Source organism: Rhinopithecus bieti, unplaced genomic scaffold, assembly GCF_001698545.2.
Source record: "Rhinopithecus bieti isolate Rb0 unplaced genomic scaffold, ASM169854v2 scaffold_4475, whole genome shotgun sequence".
Lineage (NCBI taxonomy): Eukaryota > Metazoa > Chordata > Mammalia > Primates > Cercopithecidae > Rhinopithecus > Rhinopithecus bieti.
In genome coordinates this window covers 239,793-264,763 of record NW_016804399.1, presented here as the reverse complement: position 1 = coordinate 264,763, position 24,971 = coordinate 239,793, and the positions used below count along the sequence as shown (strand labels likewise).

The following is a 24,971-nucleotide window of genomic DNA, read 5'->3' as shown; positions in this document are numbered from 1 at the left end:
CTGAGGAAGGAGGATCATTTGAACCTGGAGGTTACAGTGAGCCGAGATTGCACCACTGCACTCCAGCCTGGGTGACAGAGTGAGACTCTGTCTCAAAAAATAAAATAAAATAAAATAAAATAAACTCAAGATGGAGTAAACAATTAAATGTAAGACCTAAAACTATTAAAATCCCAGGAAAAAAAACTAGGAAATACCCTTCTAGACACTGACCTTGGCAAAGAAGTTACGACTAAGTCCTCAAAAGCAATTGCAACAAAAGCAAAAATTGACAAGTAGGACCTAATTAAACTAAAGAGCTTCTGTATAGCAAAAGAAACTATCAACAGAGTAAACAGTGTACGGAATAGGAGAAAACATTCATAAACTGCATCTGACAAAGGTCTAATATGCAGAATCTACAAGGAATTTAACTCAACAAGCAAAAAACATATAAATCTATTTTTAAAAGTGGGCAATGGACATGAACAGACGTTTCTCAAAAGAAGACACACAAACAGCCAACAAACATGAAAAAATGCTCGTCATCACGACTCACCAGAGAAATGCAAATCAAAACCACAATGAGATACCATCTCATCTTACACCAGTTAAAATGACTATTACTAAAAAGTCAAAAAATAACAGATGTTGTCAAGGCTGTGGAGGAAAGGGAATGCTTATACACTGCTGGTGAATGTAAATTAGTTCAGCTACTATGGAAGGCAGTCTGGAGACTTCTCAAAGAACTAAAAATAGGACCACCTTTTGACCCAGCAATCCCATTACTACGTATATGCTCAAAAGAAAATAAACCATTCTACTAAAAAGGCACACACACTTGTATGTTCATCGCAGCACTATTCAAAATAGCAAAGACAAAAAATCAAGTTAGGTGCCCATCAATGGTGGACTCAATAAAGAATGTGTGGTATATATACGCCATGGAATACTACACGATCATAAAAAAAAACAAAATCATGTCCTTTGTGGCAACATGAAAGCAGTGAGAGGCCATTATTTTATGTGAATTAATGCAGAAACAGAAAACCAAATGTCACATGTCCTCACTTATAAGTGGGAGCTAAACACTGGGCACATATGGACATGAAAATGGGAACAATAGATACTGGGGACTACTAGAGGATGGAGGGAGGGAAAAGGGGTGATATGATTTGGATGTTGGTAGGATCCAAATCTCATGCTGGAATGTAATCCTCAGTGTCAGAGTTGGAGATAGGGCCTAGTAGGAGGTAACTGGGTCATAGGGGCAGATCACTCATAATAGTTTCACGCTGTCCCCAAAATAATGAGTTATCACTCTGAGTTCATTCAAGATCTGGTTGTTTAAAAGTGTGTGGCACCCTCCTCCTCACTCTTGCCTCTGCTCTCATCATGTGATATACCAGCTCCCCCTTTGCCTTCCACCATGATTGTGAGCTTCCTGAGGCTTCCGCAGAAGCAGATGCCAGCGCGCTTCCTGTACAGCCTGCAGAGCCATGAGCCAATTAAACCTCTTTTCTTTATAAATTACCCAGCCTCAGGTATTTCTTTATAGCAACACAATAATCGCCTAATACAAGGAGCAAGCCTTAAAAGGTAGTTGAAAAGCTACCTATTGGGTACCATGCTCATTACCTAGGTGACAGGATCATTCATACCCCAATCAGCATCATGCAAAATACCCATGTAACAAACCTGTACATGTACCCCTTGACCTAAAATTAAAGTTGAAATTAAAAAAAAAAAATAGGGAAGAAAGGTTATCTAGCAAAACCAGGGACAGAGCTGAGTCAGGAAGCAAAGTCTCCAGACTCCTAGCACAAAGTTCCTACCCCCAATATTTTCCAGTTTCAGAGATACATTTTACATTTTCTACCTTATTATCCAAATGTTCTCTGGACCACAGCCTGAACCTGTTTGCTCTAGGCTAATTTTCCTGACTGGACTTCAGATTAAGGACAGTTGCTGTTGGAGTCTTACAGTAGAGGAGAGTCAAAAGAATGAAAGTGGTATCTGTCTGGAGAAAAAGGTACCATCATCAGATTGCCCAGCAATAATAGTGTCTTAGTCCAGCGGGCCCCAACCTTTTTGGCACCAGGGATCAGTTTCATGGAAGGCAACTTTTCCAAGGATGGGGGTGGGGGGTCAGGGGAGATGATGGTTCAGGATGAAACTGTTCCACCTCAGATCATCAGGCATTAGATAGCTTCTCAAGGAGCGCACAACCTAGATCCCTTGCATGCACAGTTCACAATAGGATTCATGCTCCTAGGTGAATCTAATGCCACTGCTGAGCTGACAGGAGACAGAGGTCAGGTGGTCATGCTCACCTACCAGCTGCTCACCTCCTGCTGTGTATTCCAGTTCTTAACAGGCCACGGACCAGTACCGGTTGTGATCTGGGGACCCCCGTCTTAGCCCAGTCCTTCCCACACCCCAGCCTTCTTCTACAGCTTATCAAAAGTCCCCAGTGGCCCCAGATCTCTACCCCAAAACAATTTATTCAGTTATCTACACCAACTTTGTTTAGAATCATTCAGCTCTTACGTGGCTTAGGAAGAAACCATGTTGGGAGGAGAAACTTCTTTAAGCTGGGTTTTATCTAGAAAGTTCTCTCTTCCATACTCTATCTCTGTACAGGGAGCCAGTACAGTTTATCTGAAGACAGCTGAGCCAATCATTCTTCCTTGTAAATGCCCTTTTTCTTTTCTCGCCTTTACCCTCCTTCTCCAGGACATCAGTTCCTCACATTTGCAGGCACCATAACACAGTACAATGGTCCCACACCTAGCTGTGCATCAGAAACATCTGCCCAGCTGGTTAAAATGGTAGGTGTCGGATCAATAGGCATGAAGAAAGTTTTAGGGTTATAGAAATGTTCCGTATCTCGACTGTGGTAATACCTGCACAACTGTATACAAGTACTGCATTTCATTAAACTATATACTTAAAAAGGGTTTATTTTATGCAAATTATACCTCAATAAATCTGGAAAAATGAAAAAACACTGCAGGGTCCAGCTCTTCCTCACACCCATAGAATTAGAGCCTGAGGAACAGGAATTTTTAAACATTTTTTCCTTTAGTTTTAGAGACAGGGTCTCTCTATGTTGCCCAGACTGGACTGAAACTCCTTGGGCTCAAGCAATGCTCCCACCTCAGCCTCCCAAAATGCTGGGATGGACAAGTGTGAGCTACTGCACCCACTGGGAACAGGAATTTTAATGAACTTCATAGGTGACTCTAATGCACAGCTGGATGCAAACATCACCTGAACAATGAAAAGAGCCCAGACCATTAAAATCAGACAGGGCAAGGTCCAAATGTACTTACCAGAAACATGACCCTAGGCAAGTTACAAGCTTCGATTTTCTCATCAAAAAAAGGTGAGAACAATAGTACCTACTTCACAGCGTTGTTAGGTTAGAATGTGAAAGTATGTAAAGCACTTAGCTGAGAGCTTGGCCTATAATAAGCACTCAGCAACCATTAGCAGCTATGATTTTCATTGTCTATGCCAATGCTACCAAACTATAGTTCTGTGAGCACTCGGTCCTAGGTTCAAGAAGAAAATTAACCGGGGCCTCTCCTGGAGCTATTTTCACATCTCCACTGGTTACTATTACCAATAAGGACTAGACAAGACCAAAGCTAAATTAAGGTCCACCCACACCTGTATCACCAAAATGCCCTCTCACATTCAGGAGCACTTGCCAAGTGCCCTCAGACAGCCAGGCAGAAACTGAAAAGGAACTTGAGACCCCAAAAAGTCAAGATAAACAAAACAGCACCTTATTCAGAGGAATAAGGACTCTTCCTCTGAAGGTAAAAGAATTCACGCCAAGTAGATTCCAGAATATGATCACTCATGCCATTTGTGTTGCATTTTTAAGCTTACAAAGTGCTTCATATCCATCATCTCCTTTGACTTAAGACAACATCCCCTGAATGGTAATAATAGCTCCCATTCCTTGAATATTTACTCTGGGCCAGACCCTGTATTCCACACTCCACATGTACCCTTCTCATTTCTCACAACCCTGTGGGACTATTATCTCTCTTTTAAACAAGAGAGAATCGAGGTTCTGAGAGTTAAATAACTTGAACCAAGGCCTCACTGTTAGTAAATGGCAAAGCTGGAATTTGAACCCAGTTCTGCCTGACCTCAGAGGCCACTATTAGCTATATACAGAATGTACTACCCCTATCTTACTATCTCCATTTTAGAGATAAGCTAATTGAGACAGAGAGAAAAGGTAACTGGCTCAAAACTACCTGGAGAGCCAAGCTCAGTGCAGAACCAGACCCTCAGATGCCTGGCCTAATGCCCTTTTCACCTTACCTCTGGATAAATAAAAACAGCTTTGAACCCCTAAAGATATTACATACAGGCTGGCATCCAAGGCTTCCCAACAGTTACTATACTAAAGTCCTTCCACTTGGATTCCTCTGGGCACCTAGCTTATTGACCAGGACTAGCCAAAGAATGCTCTTGGGGAAAGCTGGAAGAGTACCACCGGACCCCAAGGGAATAAAAAAAAAAAAAAAAAAAAAAAAAAAAAACAGGGCAGCTCTGGGGCAGACCAACTAAAGCAACAAGCAGAGCACTTCACACAGACCAGCACACTGGTCTCTGAGTCTTCCTATGAATCTGCAACCTACAACTGGTGCCCTCTGCTGGCAAAAGTATACATCTCTTCATAACAAAAGTAAAACCTAATTACTACACCAGTGGCTTAGGAAGGAAAAAAAAATCTGCTTCCTTCACAGACATTTTATTCAGGAAAGAGCACTATTTCTTACTTACAACTTTCCAATAGGTATATGCAACTTTAAACCGACTGCAATGATCCTCTCCTCTATCTGCTGCCCCTGCCTCACATCTGCAGTTCTTTCCTTTCTGGATCCATAGAAAATTGAGCTTTTACATAAAAAGATAAAATATAAATGATGAAAAGCCCCAAAGTCAAGAATACAATGATGTGTATGTGGGTGAGATCGGGTCTGCACATCTAGCAAGTACAGAGAATTGAGGGAGGCACACACTTTAAGTGATATAAAACCCATGGGCAAGTATGCTCAAACATTTTGGTAAATCTCTACTTTCATAAAATAGCATGCTTATAATTCAGTCAACTAAGTCTCACTGAATGTCTACTATGCAGGTTGTACCAGAGAGTGACAGCATAAATCCTATATTAATATAATGCCAAAGAGCATACAAGCTGTTTGAGAAAATTAGACATAGGCATATACAATGGTAAAAAGTATGAGAGTCAAGTACAGAAAAGGTATGATGGAAACTCGGTGGAAGAAGAGGCACCTTCCAGTTGGGGAGAGAGGGAGGATGATATGAGAACAGAAATAAATTGAGAACTTAATAATTCTATGGAGTTTTTAAAAGGTATTCATAATTGTGAATATTTGCAAATAAGTAATTTCAATGTCCCATGATTTAATTAAAAAAATTTTTTTGGCCAGGCATGGTGGTTCACACCTGTAATCCCAGAACTTTGGGAGGACAAGGAGAGAGGACCGCTTGAGCCCAGTAGTTTTGAGACCAGCCTGGGGAACATACTGAGACCTCATCTCTACAAAAAACACTTTAAAACTTAACCAGGCATAGTGGTGTGCACCTGTAGTCCTAGCTACTTGGAAGGCATGGGCAGAGGGATCGCCTGAGCCCAGGAGTTTGAGGCTGCAGTGAGCCATGATTGCACCACTGTGCTACAGCCTGGGCAACAGGGCAAGAGCTTGTCTTTAAAAAAATTTTAAAAGATACAATTTTTTAATCCCACTACTTTAATATACTTACATATTTATTACGTTAAATATTTTTTCATTACAATATTTACTGTGTAAAATATACATTAAATTTGCCATTTTAGGCCAGGTGTGGTGGCTCACACTTGTAATCCCAGCATTTTGGTAGGCCAAGGTGGGAGGATCACTTGAGTCCAGGAGTTCAATATTAGCCCGGACAACATAGCAAGACTCCATATCTACAAAAAGATTTTTGTTGTTGTTTTTTTTTGAGACGGAGTCTCACTCTGTCACCCAGGCTGGAGTGCAGTGGCTTGATCTCAGCTCACTGCAAGCTCCGCCTCCCGGGTTCACGCCATTCTCCTGCCTCAGCCTCCCGAGTAGCTGGGACTACAGGCGCCCACCACCACGCCTTGGCTAATTTTTTTATATTTTTAGTAGATACGGGGTTTCACTGTGTTAGCCGGGATGGTCTCGATCTACTGACCTCGTGATCCGCCCGTCTCGGCCTCCCAAAGTGCTGGGATTACAGGCATGAGCCACCGCGCCCGGCCTATAAAAAGATTTTTTAAATTAGCTAGGTGTGGTGGCATGTGCCTGTAGTCAGTTCTAGCTACGAGGGAGGCTGAGGCGGGAGGATCACTTGAGCCCACGGTTCGAAGTTGCAGTGAGCTATGATCATGCCACTGCACTCCAGCGCGGGCACCAGAGTAAGAACCTGCCTCCAAAAAAAGAAAAAAAAGCCATTTTAACCATTTTTAAATATACGATTCAGCAGCATTAAGTACATTCATAATGTTGTATAACAATCACTACTATCCATTTTCAGAACTTTCTCATCTGAAAAGAAACTCTGTACCCCTTAAACAGTTATTTTCCATTTTTACCTCTATGAATTTGCCTACCCTAGGTACCTCATATAAGCGCAATCATAGTATGTCCTTTTGTGTCGGATTTATTTCACTTGGCATATTTTCAAGGTTCATTCATCTTGTAGCACACACCAGAAATTTATTCTTTATTATGGCTGAATATTCCATTGTATGTATAGACCACATCTTGTTAATTCATTCACCTGATAACACTGAGTTAATATTTCACCTTCTGACAGACCTCAGTTAACATTTCCCTAATATTTGAGTTTCCAATTTTTTGCCACATTGTAATTTTTATGCAAAGACTGTTTTCCTTTTAATAAATTTTTCAATAAACTATCTGTTAGGTTAAATTCCTAGTAATGGTGTCCCAGAGCATATGAATACTTTAATAGTTCTTAATAAATAAATCCATAATTTTACTCTCCTCATTTGCCATTTTTCATAACCTGATAGACAAATTCCTGTCAGCAATTTGTTACAAATGTATAAAGTGTGACAAAACCAAATGGAGTGAAGCTTTTGGAGAAAAGAAAAGGAATTAACAAAGCAGAAACAGCTCAGAAGAGCTCTCCACTAGACAGAGCTGGCTGACTTCTGTGACAGGTTGCCCAACTGCTTCTTCTATCCACAACCTGATGTTTTCCAATTAACTTGGTGACTCTTAAAAAAAAAAAATCTAGCTGTGTCAGGGATCTCCCGGACCAAGCCCATATTCAGAGATTTGATAGAAGGGCTCACAAAACTCAGCACTAAGTATCGTACTCATGGCTAAAGTTTATTACAGTGACACAGTAAGTGTACACAGTTGGATCATAAGGAAAAAGACATAAGCAGAATCTGGAGGAATCCACGTGCAGTCTTCTTTAGGATCTCTCCCTCCCATGAAGATTCACACAGAGCACATTTTGATACCAGTGATGTTTCTGCCTAGGGACTCAGTATGCAAGGGTTTCACTGGGAGTTTGGTCATATAGACACCCTTTACCTGGCATGTATCAAAATTCCATACTACTAGAAGGAAAGCAGGTATTTAGCATAAATCATCTTGTTTGCACAGTCTAGGTATGGTAAACCACCTTTATTAGTTAGTGAACAGTGGGAATACCCCTAAATCCACATGTTCAGATAAGGGCCAACCATGCAAGTAGGCCATTCTAAAAAATACCAGTCTCAGGCCAGATATAACTTTTTCTGCGCACCCCCAATTCAAGATTCATTGTAGCCAAAAAGCAGCATCTCTCAACATATGTATGTATATACCTATGTTAGAGTTGAAAAGATTGTGGATCATTTATACCTTATCCAAGTAGTTCCAATTGCTTTCCTTATAAACCTTCATTGAAAGCACCTGTATGACAGGAATAGGAATTTTGAGAAATGCAGAGAGAATCTTTTCAAATTCAAATCAGATCATGGAACTCCTCTGCTCAAAACTGAAACGGCTCACCATTCATCTAGTAAAAGCCAAAATCCTTACAACAACCTACAAGTCCCTACATGATCTGGCCCCTCTCTGGCCTCATTATTCCTTTTCTCCTCTTCCTTCAGGTCCAGCAACCCTGAACGAGTTGCGTTCCTCAGAGGCCACAGTCCTGCCTCAGGGCTTTTGCTCTTCCTATTCCTCTACCTAGAATGCTCTTTCTCTTCCCCTAAATACCTATATTGCTCACTGCCACATTTCCTTCAAGTCTTTGCTCAAATGTCACTTTCTGCGAGATCTACCCATACCACCCTATTTTAAAGTATGCTATCCTCACAAACATCCTTTGCAACACTCACCATTCCTCACCGTAATTTTTTCTATACTTCTCATCTTCTAACACACCATATAATTTATTATGTCTTATTGCCTGTCTCTCCCCAGTAAAATATAAGCTCTTTGAGGGCAGGGATTTTTGTCTTTTTCCTCTGTATTTCCAGCAGAATCAAAAAGCAGAAGGGTAACAAATTTTAATTTGACATAGTAAGAAACAGGGAGGCACTGAATTTAGGGGTAGTAACCTAGTGCAAATAGCTAGGTCTTCACGTCTGGTGGTGTTGGAAGATCAAGTCATTAGAAAATGTGAAAGTTTTTTTTCAAATTTCACTGAAGAGATGACCACAGTATATTCAGTTATTGAAGAGTTTTAATAAAAGGAACTATTTACAAGGGTGTGGACACAGTTAAGGCAAATCAACAAGGTTTGAACCATCTTGGGACTAGAGAATCCAGCAAATAGGAGACAGTTACGGGAAGTCAGAAAAGACCTAGAGGCACTGGAGCAGAGCTGTGGTCACTGACAATCTCTTGCTAAGTATATGAGAAAGAGCAGGAACAAATATTTCAGCCTCACCTTTGTATCACGGTCCAAACCCACCATGAATAAAGCCAGAAAAGAGAGTATGCAGTTCTTTAGTAGTCAACCTCCCAGGAACACAGAGCAAGAGAGATACAGATGGAAAGTGGATCAGAAAGGGCAAAAAGAATATCCAGCACAATGGCCATTTTGTAAAGCTATACGCGCAAGACACAACACTTCAATGTGCTACCAGCATCTTTGACTATGTCCAAATCTTCCTTCTAAATCTTCTCTATTACCAGCGGCATCGCCATCCTCACTCACACAGTAATTTTGATTAATCTACTCCCTCTTCCTCATTCTTCATATATCCAATCATTTGTCAGTTATGCTTTCACAACTTACCTCTTCTCTGTCAGTCTATTTCCAATGCCACCTCTTTGTTCATGCTCTCATTCTCTTACCTGGTTAACATCAGTTGTCTTAGCAAACTTGCCACTTTGAAACATCCCCCACTGCCATTTATGTTACTCAATGCTACTGGACTAATCTTTGTTAGTTTCACTACCACTACTGTTGCTCAAAAACCTTTAATGACTTTTACTGCCTACCAGGTAAGTCCAAACTCCTTAGCCTACTACTCAAAGACCTCAGTAATCTGGTTCCAACTTAATTTTCCCAATTTATTTCTCACAACTCTCTTTTATCTTAGTACAAATTAGTCATTTGTTATCTGGAAGTCAATGAAGCTTAATGAAAGGAGCAAAATGACTAGAATTGGTCAGACTTGGATTCAACTCTAAGTTCTATCATGTCACCAGCTGGGGGTCCTTGGGAGTTACTTTTCTGGCATGAGATTTAGCGACCTATCTGTGAAGTGGAAGGTTACTAAATGATGCAATGAGAACATCTGTAAATGTACCTAGTGTTGGGCATCCAATAAGCATACTTCTCTGAATATGCTCCATGTTTCTGCCTATCTGTCCTCTACCTAAAATGCCCTCTTTCTCCTCCCACCTTCTCTATGAGAACCTTAATCTTTTAAGATTAAATGTTATATGCTCCACAATGCTTTTCTTGATCCTTCTTTCTGCCTGAAGTCACCTCTCAACACTCACATTATTTATACCTTCCTAATATTAACAAATACTTAAAACATTACAGATAGCTAACATGATTCATCTCTCTCCTACTAGAGTTGAAGCGGCAGTGATTTAGATAACTACCACATGGAAGCTCACCCAGCAAGTAAAGAGGAAAGCCTAAAGACCATGCATGTCTCGGGTACTAAGATATAAAAGTATGCCTTTTGATAGTCTGTCCCACTTCTTCCTTAGGGGCCAAATAGTAAGATTACTGTGTACCAGAGACTACAGTAAGCCCTTCTTTATATGCATTCTTTCATTGAATCTGCTCAACAATCCTATGCAGTAGGTATTACTATAGCCTATTTTTTACAAATAAGGAAAGTGAGGCTCGGGCCAGTTTGTCCAAGGTCGCAGTGCTATAAAGTGACTGTGTCAGGAATAGAATTTGATCTATTAGATGCCCAAATTTATGTCCTTAAGGGCTATGAAATATTAAATCAGACACCCACTATGAAGCAAATTAGATTTGCAACATAAGCATCAAAGACAAAATATACCTTTGATTTCTAAAAAGTAACCAATTAAGGAGAAGAATCTTAATTTTCATCAGAGAATATACATTCAATGACAATGGAACTAACTTCAATTTGGATGATGTGAACAATATGATATTGTGACCCAATGCTGTAAAGGAAAAGATGCATCATCTCAAAATAAATTGAATTCCAACAAGAACGCAAGATATGTGAAGACAGCAACCGCGTTTGTCTCACTGCTGAGACATAGAACTGTCTTACACAAAGGTGCCTATCACCCAATGAAATTGATGATAAACACTGGGAAATAAGCACACTGTTTAAATGGCAGAAGTTTACACTTGAGAACTTTACAGCAGCAAATGATACCTATTTCAGATAGACTTTTTAAGTAAACCATACGAAGTGGTAAAAGAATCAAAGAGACAAAGAAAGTCTGCCTGAATAGAGAAGGAAGCAGTTAAGAATAACTACCAAAGGTGTCTTCCTGAATCCTTTTCCTAAAGGTTCAAATCATCTAGCTTCAAATGAAAGTTAAAAAATAGGTGGAAAATAGAGAATTGCCCTTTCTAATCTTCCTAGTTTGGAATTCCTTTTAAATAGCAGCTGTCAAATATATTTTATAATAAATGTTTTATCTTGTAACATTTACATTCTCATTTAAGACAAATACGAAGTTCACTCAAAAGCAGGGCAGCTAACGAGTTATTTGACAAGGCAGTCTTTGTTGCTATTTCAGAAGGCCAAAATAAGGCTAAGAGGAGGAAAATTTCCCGAATGAGCACCTTAAAGTGGTTCAGTAAGTTGGTTAAGATTTAGAAAGACATCCTAAGTGCAAGTGCTGTTTTTTTGGGTAAAATCCATGCAGTCTAGATGCAGTTCTGCTCAAAATCCAACATGCAAATGCCTATCTGCAATCAGCAGACACAGGCAGACAAAATTTAACCTAAAATGCAAATTCTCAAAACTTAAGCACACTTAAAAGGTAAACTAAAAAAGCCTACAAATCCAGTAACTGATACTGTCACTTCGGTTTTGAAGGAAATCATAAAGCAAAATTCTCGAGTATCCTTAATTTTTAGGTTTACTTAAAAACAAAAATTATGAAAATTAGATTTGAATATGAGATGTTCCAAATCACTAACAATGGGTGAATGGGTACAATCAGTATAGTCGTTCTGACTTGATAGTTATCACTGTGAATCGTCACTCTGATTTGATAGTTCACTGTGAACCTTAACCATTTGCAAGCTTTTTTTTTTTGGATACAGTAAATCAGTACCAATGAGAACTTTTAAATGACCTGAAACACTACAGGTATTCCAATCAAAACTCCAAAATGCTCCAAAATCCGAACTTTTTTGAGTGCAGACATGACATTGAAAGGAAATGCTCATTGGAACATTTTGGATTTTACATTTTTGTATGAGAGCTGCTCAGCTGGTAAATATAATGCAAATATTCAAAAATTGAAAAAAATCCAAACTTAAAACACTTCTGGGCCCAAGAATTTCAGATAAGGGATACTCAACCTGTATCATCTTTAACTGCCTTTCAAACCACTTTCAACTAAAGACTACTGAATTTAGATTTTAAAAGAATGTAAATGCAAAAAATCTTCACATTAAGATGAAAAATAAGAGGTTTACAAACAGGAGGTTCACTTTTATTTTGCTTATCCGTCAAAATACATTCAAGCATAGCACGAAAATTATATTCAACACTAGGTTCTGTACCACCTGCTCCCATGAACTCTTAAATCTGAATAATGTTCAGATAATTCTCATAGGTGGAAGGGGTCAAAACATACAACCAGTTGTCCCTCCTCCCCAAGTCCCACATGCCAAAATGCTTTTGCATATAAAGTGACAAGAGGAACCCAGAAGTGACTAAATACCACTATGCTTTTTTCTTCACTACAGTTTATAGCAATTTTAAGGGTAGACACATGACAATGAAGTGTTAATATACCATGAACACGACAGGTTGCCTTCCTAATAAACAGAAAATCCTTTTACATAATTCAATTGCAAACTTTAGAAGCCACTATATTCCCATGTTGGGAATATAAAATGACAATAACCTTATTAAACTGAAAACCCTGAGAAAGGTGAACTACTATTCCAATTGACCCAGGTCTTCCCACCAAAACTGAGTAAGTCAAGCAGAGTAGTATTTAACAATTGCAACGAAAAATCTCAGAGAATCATTTTTTGTATCCTAGAGGCCACTCTACAGCCAACAAAAAGTTGGACCAAATTACCAAATGAAGTAGCCCACATGTAATTTGTATATCACTAGAATTAAAAAATAAGACAGAAATGTATGGAAACTGTAGAACTATTTGAGAGCAAAGGATTTGACTATGTGTTAATCACATCAATGTGCAAAAACATTCACCCCATTTGTCGTAGGATATAACACTATTTGTACCAAGCATCCGCTACCCTTTGTCAGTGACTACTGAGCAGCCATAACCCAGCCTAATAATCTTAACCTTTCTTCATACTTCTTTAAAAGCCCTGTCAATCAGAAAAAAAATAAAACCTGGCAAGAACTAGACCTTTAGGAATTGAACAGTGACAAAAAGTTAAAAAATGGTTCAATATTAAAATATTATTTTATTTTAAAGCCCAATAATCTTTCAGAAAGCTTCTTAGTATAGCTTTGAGCCTTCAACATCAATATTTAAGTCAAATATTTAAGTTAAATATTATCATAACATCAAGTTAAGCACACTAGATTAAAAGGTACTCTGAACCCACCCACCAGGTTATACATACTCTCACTCAATCATGTAAAGAATTGAATTCTTTATTTGTGATATCCATAAACGTTGCTATTCTATATTTCTATTCAGAAAGGCAATTTTCTCCTATTATCAGTTTTTTCTTCTCTTATAAACAACAACTTGAATGCTATTGCATGAAAGGGCTACAAATATACATTTGTTAACCAAGCAGAATACACAGATATTTTGCTTTACAACTTGCACCTAAAATACCAGTATACGTAGCTGGTTCATTAGTTGTCATAGCAATTTAGGGCGATTGCCCACGCTATGCATAGCAGTTTACATTTTCAAACCTCACACAGAAAGGGCAATTGTGATATGAACTGGCAACTACATTCCTGTGAAGCCCATCTCAGTTACAAGCAAATGTGTAACTTCCAAGTCTGCAAAGAATTCTGATGGCAAAACTTCTATATCTGATTCAATTGTCCTAAGCAAGTTTTTAAACAAGTTGTTTCGCAGCTACTCTGCCATTCTGCCAGTAGGTGGTGCTACAAAGATCGGGAAAAGGATTTCCATGAGAACAACAGTTCAGATATAGGGGGGGAAAAAACCGTTTAAACCTGCTCTTAAAGTACAAAAACGCATCTGAGGGTAAAATATAACCCTTATTTTTAACCATTCATTACAGATAAACCAGTAAGAGGGATGAAACTAGGCCATCTGAAAAATTTTAAACAGTTTATATGAATGACATGCTTAACACAAACTATATAGAACTACACAGTACACAGTTTGAAGTAAATTGTCATAGAAATGACCAACCATGTCAAGATGATAAGCAAATCGCTTAGTAGAAGAGATGGATGCACAGAAACTTAAGAGTTTAAAAAGCCACATCCACCACTTCAAAAGTTTTGCCTGTAAGGGATATAATTCAACACGCAACTAGCAGGGCAACAGGAGGGGGGGGGGGACCCACAGGACCTCTTAAGTTTCTCTAAGTACACATCAAGAATAAAGAATTAACACGTAAAGTCTTAAACAAATATCCCTTAAAAACGGTACGGAATGGATCCTAGAAAAAAAATGTTAGACATTTACGGTCAAACACAATGATTTATTAAAATAAAACGTAAAATGATTTTGTACATATGCTTCCAAATTTCAGGCATGGGATCCAAGTAGATTTCATAGAAAACGCTGTAGCCAGGTTATCAAGTCCTTACAACAAAGTAAACTACCCCCCACCCCAACCCCCGCCCAGGTTTTGCTACAGAATCAGCAAGTTCACTCCCTCCCTCCCCCCAAAAAACACAAATTAAAACAAGACATTTTGCTAGTATAAAAACGACCAAGGTCCAAGTAATAATAAAAAAATAGAGTCCATCAATGACTGTAACACAAAAATGTGTATGTGGGGCCGAGTCCATCTTCAGAGGGAGAGACAAGAGAGGTGGCAGGCAAATAGAGGAACACCCCCAAGGGTAAGCAGCCTTAGAAGTGGCTCCCCCAAGGGCAAAACAGGGAAGGCGGTGTGTGTGTGAGGGGGTGGGGCTTAGGAGTTGACCCCACTTGGGTTGTTGAAAAGAGCTACCCCAATAGCCACTCCCAGGCATTTTAAATTTTCTTTTAGAAGGAGCTCCCTCCATAGCCACCCCCACCTCCATAGCCGCCTCTGTAAGGTCCACTATTACTGCGACCGCCCCAGCTGCTGCCTCCGCCGCCGCTCTTCATGGGCCCATAGGAGGACTGATGCTGACTGTAGCTGCCGAAGCCGCCGAAGCCGTTACCGTAGTCGCTCCCACCGTAGGACGAACCGCCGCCGCCGCCTCCGTAAGCATTGTAGCCGCCGCCACCGCCGCCGCCGTAACCACCGTAGCTGTTGTAACCGCCGCCGCCGCCCTTGGAAAGGCCGTTCTGGTCTCGACCACCGCCGCGCCCCCGGCCGCCTCGGCCGCCCCGGGAGGATCGGGAGCCGCCTCCACCCCCACCGGAGTAGATATCCTCCTTGGGGACTGCCTTCTTCACCTCCACGCGATGGCCCTGAATCGGATGGAACTTGACCACCGCGGCCTTGTCTGCCGCGTCGTGATTCTGAAAATACACGAAGCCGAATCCACGCTTCTTGCCGGACTGCTTGTCGGCAATAATCTCGGCCTTTTCCACGGTGCCAAACTGCGAGAAGTGCTCGATCAGGTCGCCCTCAGCCACGTCTCCCTTAAGGCCCCCGACAAAGAGCTTCTTAACCTTGGCGTGGGCACCAGGCCGCGCCGAATCCTCCCGGGACACCGCCCGCTTCAGCTCCACAGTGTTGCCGTCCACGGCATGGGGCGAGGCGGCCATGGCGGCGTCGGCCTCCTCCACATTGGAGTAGGTCACGAAGCCAAAGCAACGGGAGCGCTTGGTCTGGGGATTCACCACCACCACGCAGTCCGTCAGAGTCCCAAAGGCCTCAAAGTGGCCGCGCAGGCCCGACTCACTCGTCTGCACATTGAGGCCGCCGATGAACAGCTTACACAACTGGGAATTCTCCATCTCCAAGGCCCGGGCCTTGCCCCCGCCCTGCGAGCTCCGAGGTTTCGCCGTCGCCGCCGTTATCGCTGGTTAAGGCCTCTACACAGCTTGGGCCCAGCCGTTGCTGGAGCCACCCCCGCCGGTCACCGACGGGGAAGGGAAAAAGGGAAGGGGAGGGAAGGAAGGAAGAAAGGAAGGGGGAGGGAAGGGGAGCGGTGCCGGCGAAAGGGCGAGCCGAGGAGACTGGAAGACAACCAAGGCCACCGCTACCGCCGCCGCCACCTCCTCTCCCCTATCTGGGCACCACACAAAGAGGCCGCTGAACGCGCGCGCACCCTCCCCGAGGCGTGCGTCACCGCCGACGTACGGCAGCCTAGGGCTGCCCTCCAATCCCCGCGTCGCTCCCCTTAATCCCGCCTACCGCGCCGCAGCGCCGCTCTAGATCACGGACTCCCCGCCCTCCGCGGTCTATTCAAGCCCACGGGCTGTGCCGCTCCCGCCTCCCCTTCTGCCAGCCCGCTCTCATTCCCGAGCGCTCTACTGTCCCTTGACATGGGTCCCTCCCTGCCCTCCGCGCACCGCCGCGATTCATTTCCTCCTAGCACCGCGGCTGTTCCCAGTGTTTCTCCCCCTCCCCTTTCCTCATCCCCCGCGCCCAACTCCGCAGTGGCGTTCGCGCCAGCCCCTTGAGAGACATGTCAGTTCAGCCAATCACCGTGATCCCCTCGCACCCACTTCCGTTTTCGGCAGCTGTTGGACGGGCGCGCTCCCCGGTTCGCGCTTGCCCCGGCGCGCCCCGCATGCAGAGCCTGCCTGCCACCCCCGCGCCTTCTGCCGCCCAGGGCTTTGCAGGGGAGAGAGCAGCGGGCTCGCTGTGGGCCATTCCCAGCGGATGCGGCCTGGGGCGCCACGCGCGGGCTTTTTGAAAACTTGACGTTGGGGTTGGGGGCCCGGATCTACCCGCCGCCTTTCCGCTTGTCCGCTACACCTGGCGTCCCCGCCCCACCTCCCGCCCGCACAAAGATGGAGGAAAGAGGCCTGGTCCACGAAGGCGGTTATTAACCGTTTACAGTGGGCCGACTTGCGGTTAAACTAAAACTTTGCCACGTGGCCCTGCGCAAAAGCGAGCCCGAGGTGGCGGTGTGAAAGACAACGGAACCAAAGAGCTTCAGACATTACGAACCAGACGAGGCGCGACATCCCTGCCACCCTCCCGCCATCCTTGAAGCCCTCCCACGACGCCCTCTCAGAAGGAGGCCCTTTCAGGTCCCCTTGGCATACTCCAGCAGACATTTTCATTTAACCTCAGTGAATGGGTTTTTATGTGTAATTTACATCATCTATGTGTTGCTTTCTTTCAACTAGAATGTTAGATTTTTTTTTTTTTTTTTTTTTTTTTTTGAGATGAGTTTCACTTTTGTTGCCCAGGCTGGAGTGCAGTGGGGCAATCTCGGCTCAGCAACCTCCGCCTCCTGGGTTCAAGCTGTTCTCCTGCCTCAGCCTCCTGAGTAGCTGAGATGACAGGCGCCCACCACCATGCCCGGCTAATTTTTGTATTTTAGTAGAGATGGGGTTTCACCATGTTGGTCAGGCTGGTCTGGAACTCCTGACCTCAGGTGATCCATCTGCCTCGGCCTCCCAAAGTGCTGGGTTACAGGCGTTAGCCACCCCGCCTGGCCTAGAATATTAGCTTTGCTTGTTTTTTGTTTTGTTTTGTTTTGTTTTGTTGAGACGGAGTCTCGCCCAAGCTGGAGTGCTATGGGACGATCTTGGTTCACTGCAACCTCTGCCTCCCAGGTTCAAGCGATTCTTCTGCCTCAGCCTCCCGAGTAGCTGGGACTACAGGCACGCAACACCACGCCTGACTAATGTTTGTATTTTTTAGTAGAGACGGGGTGAACATGTTGGCGGAACTGGTCTCAAACTCATGACCTAGTGATCCTCCCGCCTCGGCCTCCCACAAGTAGAATGTTAGCTTTTTAAAGGTGTTGGTTAGACGAACGTTTTACAGAGAGAAAGAGAGTTCATATACCCCCAAGTCACTGCTTTTAGTGGCCTCACTCAGATGGGAATGGAAGAAAATTACAACGGCTTTCATTTATTGAGCCTTTGTGTGCCAAGCAAGATACATGAGGTGGGACATAGTTAATATGAGGCATTACGTGACCAAAAGCCTCCAAAACTATGAAGTTAAGAAGGAATTCCTCACCGTATCCTCAAGTATTCAGGAAAGATTTAGGAAAGAATTGGAAGTTGCACTGAACCTCAGAGCCAAAGACTAGTTAGTATCCTAAACAAATTAAGGCTGGAACAGAAAACCAAATACCACAAGTTCTCACTTATAAGTGGGAGCTACACATTGAGTACATATGGACACAAAAGAAGGGAACATTAGACAGGTCTTTTTTAAGGATGGCGGGTGGGAGGAGGTGAGGACTGAAAAACTACCTATGAGGTATTATGCTGGTGACTTGGGTGACAAAATTATCTATACACCAAACCCCCAAGACAATTTACCCACATATCAAACCTCCACACGTATCCCTTGAACCTAAAATAAAAATTGGAAAGGAAAAAAAAAAAGATTTCTATATGGAGTTTACTTGAGCAAAATCCAGAGGGAACATAAGCTTCAAGAGACAGGGAGTGGACCAGTTAGTTTGAGAGGAGCAGGCAGTTTTAGATAGAAAACAGTAAGAGGTAAGACAGGTTGAAGGTCTTTGATACTATGAAATGATACTATGGAATGTGTTGAATCTTAGGTTAAGTAGTTAGGATAGTGTAACAAAGGTAAATAGATGGACTAAAGTTTGAGGGTAAACTAGTCTGGTCTATCACTTACCCTGTAACCATCCAGTTATGTGACTTTGGGCAAGTTACTTAACCTTTTTTAAAATGTAATCAGTCTTATTATCTTAAAATGGGAATAGTAAATCATCTTTCTGTTGTAGTGAAAATTAAAGAGATTCTACATGTATACATGCCTGGCACATAGTAAGTGCTCAGTTTGTCTAATTATATGAATCCTATGCCTGGTGCTGGCAATATGGCTATAAACAACAGACAAAAACCTCTGCCCTCATGATGCTTACATTCTAGTGGGAAGAAGCAGACAATAAACAAGAGTGGTATATGGCATGTTAGATAGTGATAAATGACATTGAAAAAAAAGAAAGAGGACAGTAGAAAGCTATTAACCATGTTATTACCAAAAAAAAAAAATCAAATGTCAGGATTTGCCTACTGATAATAAAGAAAAGGGAAAGTGGGCTGGGCACAGTGGCTCATGCCTATAATCCCAGCACTGTGGGGAGCTGAGGCAGGCAGATCACTTGAGGTCAGGAGTTCAAAACCAGCATGGCCAACAAATTGAAACCCCATGCATGGTAGCGATGCCATAGTCCCAGCTACTTGGGAGGCTGAAGCAGGAGAATTGCTTGAATGCAGGAGGCAGACGCTACTGTTAGCGGAGATGGCACCACTGTTTTAGAGTCATCCAAATCTTAAACCAGTAAAAGATGAACTTCCAAAGGAATGAAGACCATAACTTACGAAAACTGTTACTTTAGGAATTTACAATTTTAGTAGATAGTTTTGCCTACATTGTTTTAAATAATAGTTTACCAGCAGTGCCCAACCTTTCTGGCACAAAAGGCCTATTTCATGAAAACAATTTTTCCACAGAGCAGGATGTGGTTTCAGGATGATTCGAGTGCATTACATTTATTGTGCACTTTATTTCTATTATTATTGCATCATAATATTCAATGAAATATAATAATTATACAACTCACTATAACATAGAATCAGTGAGAGTCTTCAGCTTGTTTTCCTGCAACTAGCCGGTTCCCATCTGGGGGTGACACCCGAAGTGTGTTGCTTATGTCCAGTTTACTCCATAATCTCGTTTTGGTTGCTGTCACTGCAGAAAACCCTGCTTCACAAATATAGGATGCTGGAAATGGAAGCAGGCTTTTCAGTGCTTTTGTGGCAATCTCAGGATATTCCACCTTGACTTTAATCCAGAATGTATGGAGATTTGAAGTTGTCTCAAACATACAAGGTCGCTGTCACCTGCAATCTCAAGCAGTTGATCCTCTTCCAGTGTGGACAAAGTCGATTCTCCTGGCTTATTCACAAATGGGTGGTGGATCCATTCCTTCCCAGTTCAGGGTTTTTTTGTGGTTGGCAATTAAAGCTGAAACTCTTTTGAAAGCTGAGCTAGGTGATCATGCACCAGCTGGGAGAAAGAAGGTCCTGGCTCAGCCTCTTTCAAAATCTCTGCTAATGTTTGAAATATGTCAGAAATCCCAGTGTTCACTCGTCGCCCGCAAAATTCCAGTTTGGTTTTGAATGCAGCCCCTTTATCTGCTGATTTGAACACAGTTGTTGTTCTCCCCTGAAGTGACAGATTGAATTCGTTGAGCAGGCTGAATGTGTCACACAAGTAAACAAGTTTTGCCACCCATTCTGTGTCACTGAAATGTGCTGCCAGTGGTGACTGTTTTTGTAAAAGAAATCTCTGGAGTGGCTCTCATAACTCAAAAACTCTGGCCAGTTATCTACCTTTAGAAAGGCATCTCATTTCTTATACACATCTCACAGAGTTGCACAAATAGACGTTAGTTAAGGCCATGCACTTTAATATCATTGATAATTTTAATCACATACTGCAAAATGTTAAGTTCGGGTGATAATTTTCAGCCACCCAGCATTTCTCTATAGATGACACAGTGCATAGACTCACATTCAGAAGTGACCTCTTTGACCTGAGTAGTGAAACCAGAAAGCCATCCAGTCATGTCAGCCACTCTGTGCATATACTGACACAAAATGACCAATTCCGTTTTCCCGGTATGTAATCATTCGAAGTCTTGAATAGTTCTGCACCTGTGTGTTGATTGGCAACAAAAGTGCACATAACATATCCCCCTGCACATCCTCCTGAAAAAGATATGGCACAATAACAAGCATTGTTGTCTTGTTGTCAACATCGGTAGACTCATTAACCTGGATTGCATACCATGGTGATGCACTAATCCTCTCTAGCAATTGTGCCCCAATATCCTCTGCTATTTCATCAGTTTGTCTAGTTATGGTACTAGCCGAAAAAGGAACACGTGCCACCTTTTGAACTCCAGCCTCTCCTAAAATTTCATGATAAATGTCCTTAGCAGCAGGCAGGAACAACTCTTCACCAACGGTAAAGGGCTTCTTAGCTTTAGCAATGCAGTCAGCCGCTAAGAATGATGCTCTCAGTACAGATACATTTGATGAAGTGGTGGCCTTCAATAATTGCTTCTGGTTTTTTGTTTGTTTGTTTTTCAGACAGGGTCTTGCTCTTTCACCCAGGCTGGAGTGCCATGGCGCAATCTCGGCTCACTGCAACCTCCGCCTCCTGGGTTCACGTGATTCTCATGCCTCAGTCTCCCGAGTAGCTGGGACTACAGGTGCACACCACTACACCCAGCTAATTTTTGTATTTTCAGTTGAGACGGGGTTTCGCCATATTGGCCAGGCTGGTCTCAAACTCCTGGCCTCAAGCAACCCACCCACCTCAGCCTCCCAAAGTGCTGGGATTACAGGTATGAGCCACCTTGCCTGGCCAATTGCTTCTGCTCTTTTGTTCATTTGAAAACTTTTGAAAACTCCAAAGCCTTGACTTTTAATACAAGGTGCTAGGTCTCCATGTGGAGAAGCAGTTTTGAAGGTTTCATGGCTTTGCTGGATAGCCAGTTGCCACATGTTATACAAAGCAGGCTTGTAGAATGTTAATCACCTGTTGCAATGAACATGTAATTTAAGTAGGACTCTTGGTATTTTCTTTTAAATGCAGCTTTATTTTTGATGGCAGTCTTAATGTCTTCTGATGTCTCATGATTCGGTCTGTCCCCCTTGACAAAGAAGCTCTCCAGTGACATTTGTTTTTTACTCATTTTGGCTAGGGTTAGCTTGTGGGCTAACAAAACTGTGACTGAGACAAGTGCATAGTGTGGGAAAGAGGCACGGATGGAAGTGGTAAATAAAATAATGGGCAGGCCATGCTCAGACTAAAATAAGTGTCAGATTCTGACAGCCTGCCACCACTTGTAGCTGTACAATTGAAGTACATCAATTCGCTTGCCACTATAAAGCCTACAACCAGCCATGGCTTAATTGTCACTTGCCACTTGCTGATAGGGTTTTGATATGAGTCTGTGATTTATTATGGTCTCTGTGCAGTCAAACCTCCCTGCTAATGTTAATCTGTATTTGCAGCCACTCCCCTGCGTTAGCATTACCACCTCAGCTCCATCTCAGATCATCAGGCATTAGAGTCTCATAAGAAGTGCACAACCTAAATACCTCGCATGTGCAGTTCACAATAGGGTTCATGCTCCTATGAGAATCTAATGCCACAGCTGATGTGACAGTAGGCGGAGATCAGGAGGTAATGTGAGCAATGGGGAGCAGCTATAAATACAGATGAAGCTTCACTCGCTCACTCAACGCTCACCTCCTGCTATGTGGCCCAGTTCTGAATGGGCCATAGACAGATACCAGTCCATGGCCCGGGAGGTGGGATCCCCTGACCTATACCACCTAAATGGGGATCCATTAGGGTTTTCATTTCTATTGACTAATAAAGCTTCATAGAGGCAAATGTCAGGTCTAGACACCTTACATATAGTAGGGTGGAGGGATGATCAGAGACAATACAAGAATGTTGTAGAGACATTAAGAAAGCCAGGATACATGCAGTATGATTGGGATGTTAAGTTTTTTTGTGTTTGTTTGTTTGTTTGTTTTTTGAGACAAGAGTCTTACTCTGACACCCAGGCTGGAATGCAGTGGCGCAATCTCAGCTCACTGCAATGTCCACCTCCAGGGTTCAAGCCATTTTCCTGCCTCAGCCTCCTGAGTAGCTGGAATTACAGGCATGTACCACCATTCTCGGCTAATTTTTGTATATTTAGTAGAGATGGGGTTTCACAGTGTTGACCAGGCTGGTCTTGAACTCCTGACCTCAGGTGATCCACCTGCCTCTGGCTCCCAAAGTACTGGGATTACAGGCATGAGCCACCACACCAGGCCGGAATGTTAGATTCTTTTTGGAGATTAGATCAGTAAAGGTAGGGATAGTCAATAAAAGGAGTGTTATGTAAACACTTAAATGATGCAGTCAATTTCCTCCTCTAGGTCATTAAGGGGGAAAAACTATTTTTTTCTACTTTGCCTTTTAGATCATTGCCTGAGTTTACTTTGTTTCTTTAACTTGCTTACAGGTGTCTCAGTCTTCAAAATAAAACATTTAAAATATAACTGAAATTTAGACTACCTTTGGCTTCCATCCCTCCTGCAAGCTTGATTACAAAAACCTAATGGAAGGTGATGGTTACACAAGTCATAGAATCACACACTAAAAAGAGTGTGTTTTAATATATCTAAATTATACATAGAAAGAGAAAGAATGAACTGAGAAAGAAAGGAAAGACTATGGCCAGCTATATTTCCAGAAAGCAGCAACTGTGATTTTTTAAAATCAACTTTTTAAAATTACATCCATGTTTATTTTGCAGTTAGGATTCTGCTATGGACTAAATTGTGCACCCCTGGTCCCCACTCTCAAATTCATATATTGAAGTCATAACTCCCAGTACCTCCAAATGTAACCATAATTGAAGATAAGGTTTTGAAAGAGGTGATTACATTAAAATGATGTCATTAGGATGGGGCCCTACTTCAATATGTCTGGTGTCACAAGAAGAGACAACAGGAGCACAAGTGCATAGAGGGACGACCATCTGCAAGCCAAGGAGGAGAGGCCTCAGAAGAACCCCAAAATGCCAGTACTTTATCTTTGACCTCCAGCCTCCAGAACTAGGAGAAAATAAATTTCTATTGTTTAAGCCACTCATTCTGTAATATTTTGTTATGACAGCATTAGCAAACTAGTACAGGTTCCATTTTTATTTATTCAGGGTGAACATTTCAAAAGGGCATTCTTTGCCACTTGTGGTGAAAGTATATTTTTTCTAGTGGACCCTAACAACTCATATCAAAAGCTTTTAAATTTGGCCCATTCTTTTGAACCAGCAATTACACTTCCAGAATTGTATCACAGTGAAATAATTCAGGACCTATACAAGGATTTAGCTATAAAGATATTTATTTTAATTTGTTTATTCTAGAAAAAAAAGTTGGAAATGACCTAATAGTCCCAAAATAGCTATCTAATAAATAGGGAAACAATTAAGTGCTCCAGGTAAGAATACTATATTATGAAGTACTAAAATTGATATTACAGAGGAAAAAGTCATGACTTGCATTTAGATATAAATCTCATACCATCAAGATGATGCATAAAAAGTCACACTATTTTGCCAAATCAAATTAAGTCTGACTTAATTTGAACCCCATACTTGTCAGAATGGCAAAAATGTCAACATGTCATTACTGGGATTCCTTCTACCTTTTTTCACACAAAGGCACTTGCCTCTCTCTTTAATAAAATGCTTTTTGTGGAGGAAAAAAAAAAAAACCCAAGAGGAGGATTGTCTTTAAAAGGGTCTCTCCTGAGGTGAGAAAATGAACAGACCTATTCTTTTTGTGGTGATGTTAATTGTACCTTGTTCTTCTGCCTGTATATTCCCTTGCCTCAAGAGCAAAATCTAGGCTTTTAGAAGGGGGAATTGTATTTGTCTCTTCCAGATGGAAGGAAATGTTGAAGGAGGGCCAGGCGCAGTGGCTCATGCCTGTAATCCCACCACTTTGGGAGGTTGAGGCGGGTGGATCATGAGGTCAGGATATTGAGACCATCATGGCTAACACGGTGAAACCCCGTCTCTACTAAAAAATACAAAAAAATTAGCTGAGGCAGGAGAATGGCATGAACCCGGGAGGTGGAGCTTGCAGTGAGCCAAGATCGTGCCACTGCACTCCAGCCTGGGTGACAGAGCAAGACTCCGTCTCAAAAAAAAAAAAAAGTTGAAAGAGGGGGGCTTAGTGTGAATAAAAGATAGCTTCCCAAGTCTAGAAGTGACAAGAAGCTTCTGAGTTTTCCCCACTGGAGGAAGCCAGTATACAGCCCCCTCCACCCCAACTCCACCCCATCCCCCACATCATTGATAACACTGAAGGCTGAACATTAATTATCTTGAAAGTAAGGTATACCACCTTGGTGTTGGAGCCAGATCCACATTCCTGGACTCACAT

General features: G+C 42.2%; 2 protein-coding genes across 4 annotated transcripts in view; both read right to left on the bottom strand.

Moving 5' to 3' along the window:
- The window catches only part of KLHL3 (kelch like family member 3), a 295,050-nt gene that overhangs the window by 124,133 nt on the left and 145,946 nt on the right, over positions 1 to 24,971 (bottom strand). The gene's annotated exons all lie outside the window — the stretch shown is intronic.
- On the bottom strand, positions 13,131 to 16,122 carry HNRNPA0 (heterogeneous nuclear ribonucleoprotein A0). Its single transcript, XM_017867844.1, has one exon. The coding sequence runs from the start codon at positions 15,795 to 15,797 to the stop codon at positions 14,892 to 14,894; it is 906 nt and encodes a 301-aa protein (XP_017723333.1). The 5' UTR covers positions 15,798 to 16,122; the 3' UTR covers positions 13,131 to 14,891.

Excerpts from the sequence above, each read along its gene's own strand:
- HNRNPA0 (XM_017867844.1), bottom strand. The coding sequence starts at position 15,797 with ATGGAGAATTCCCAGTTGTGTAAGCTGTTCATCGGCGGCCTCAATGTG.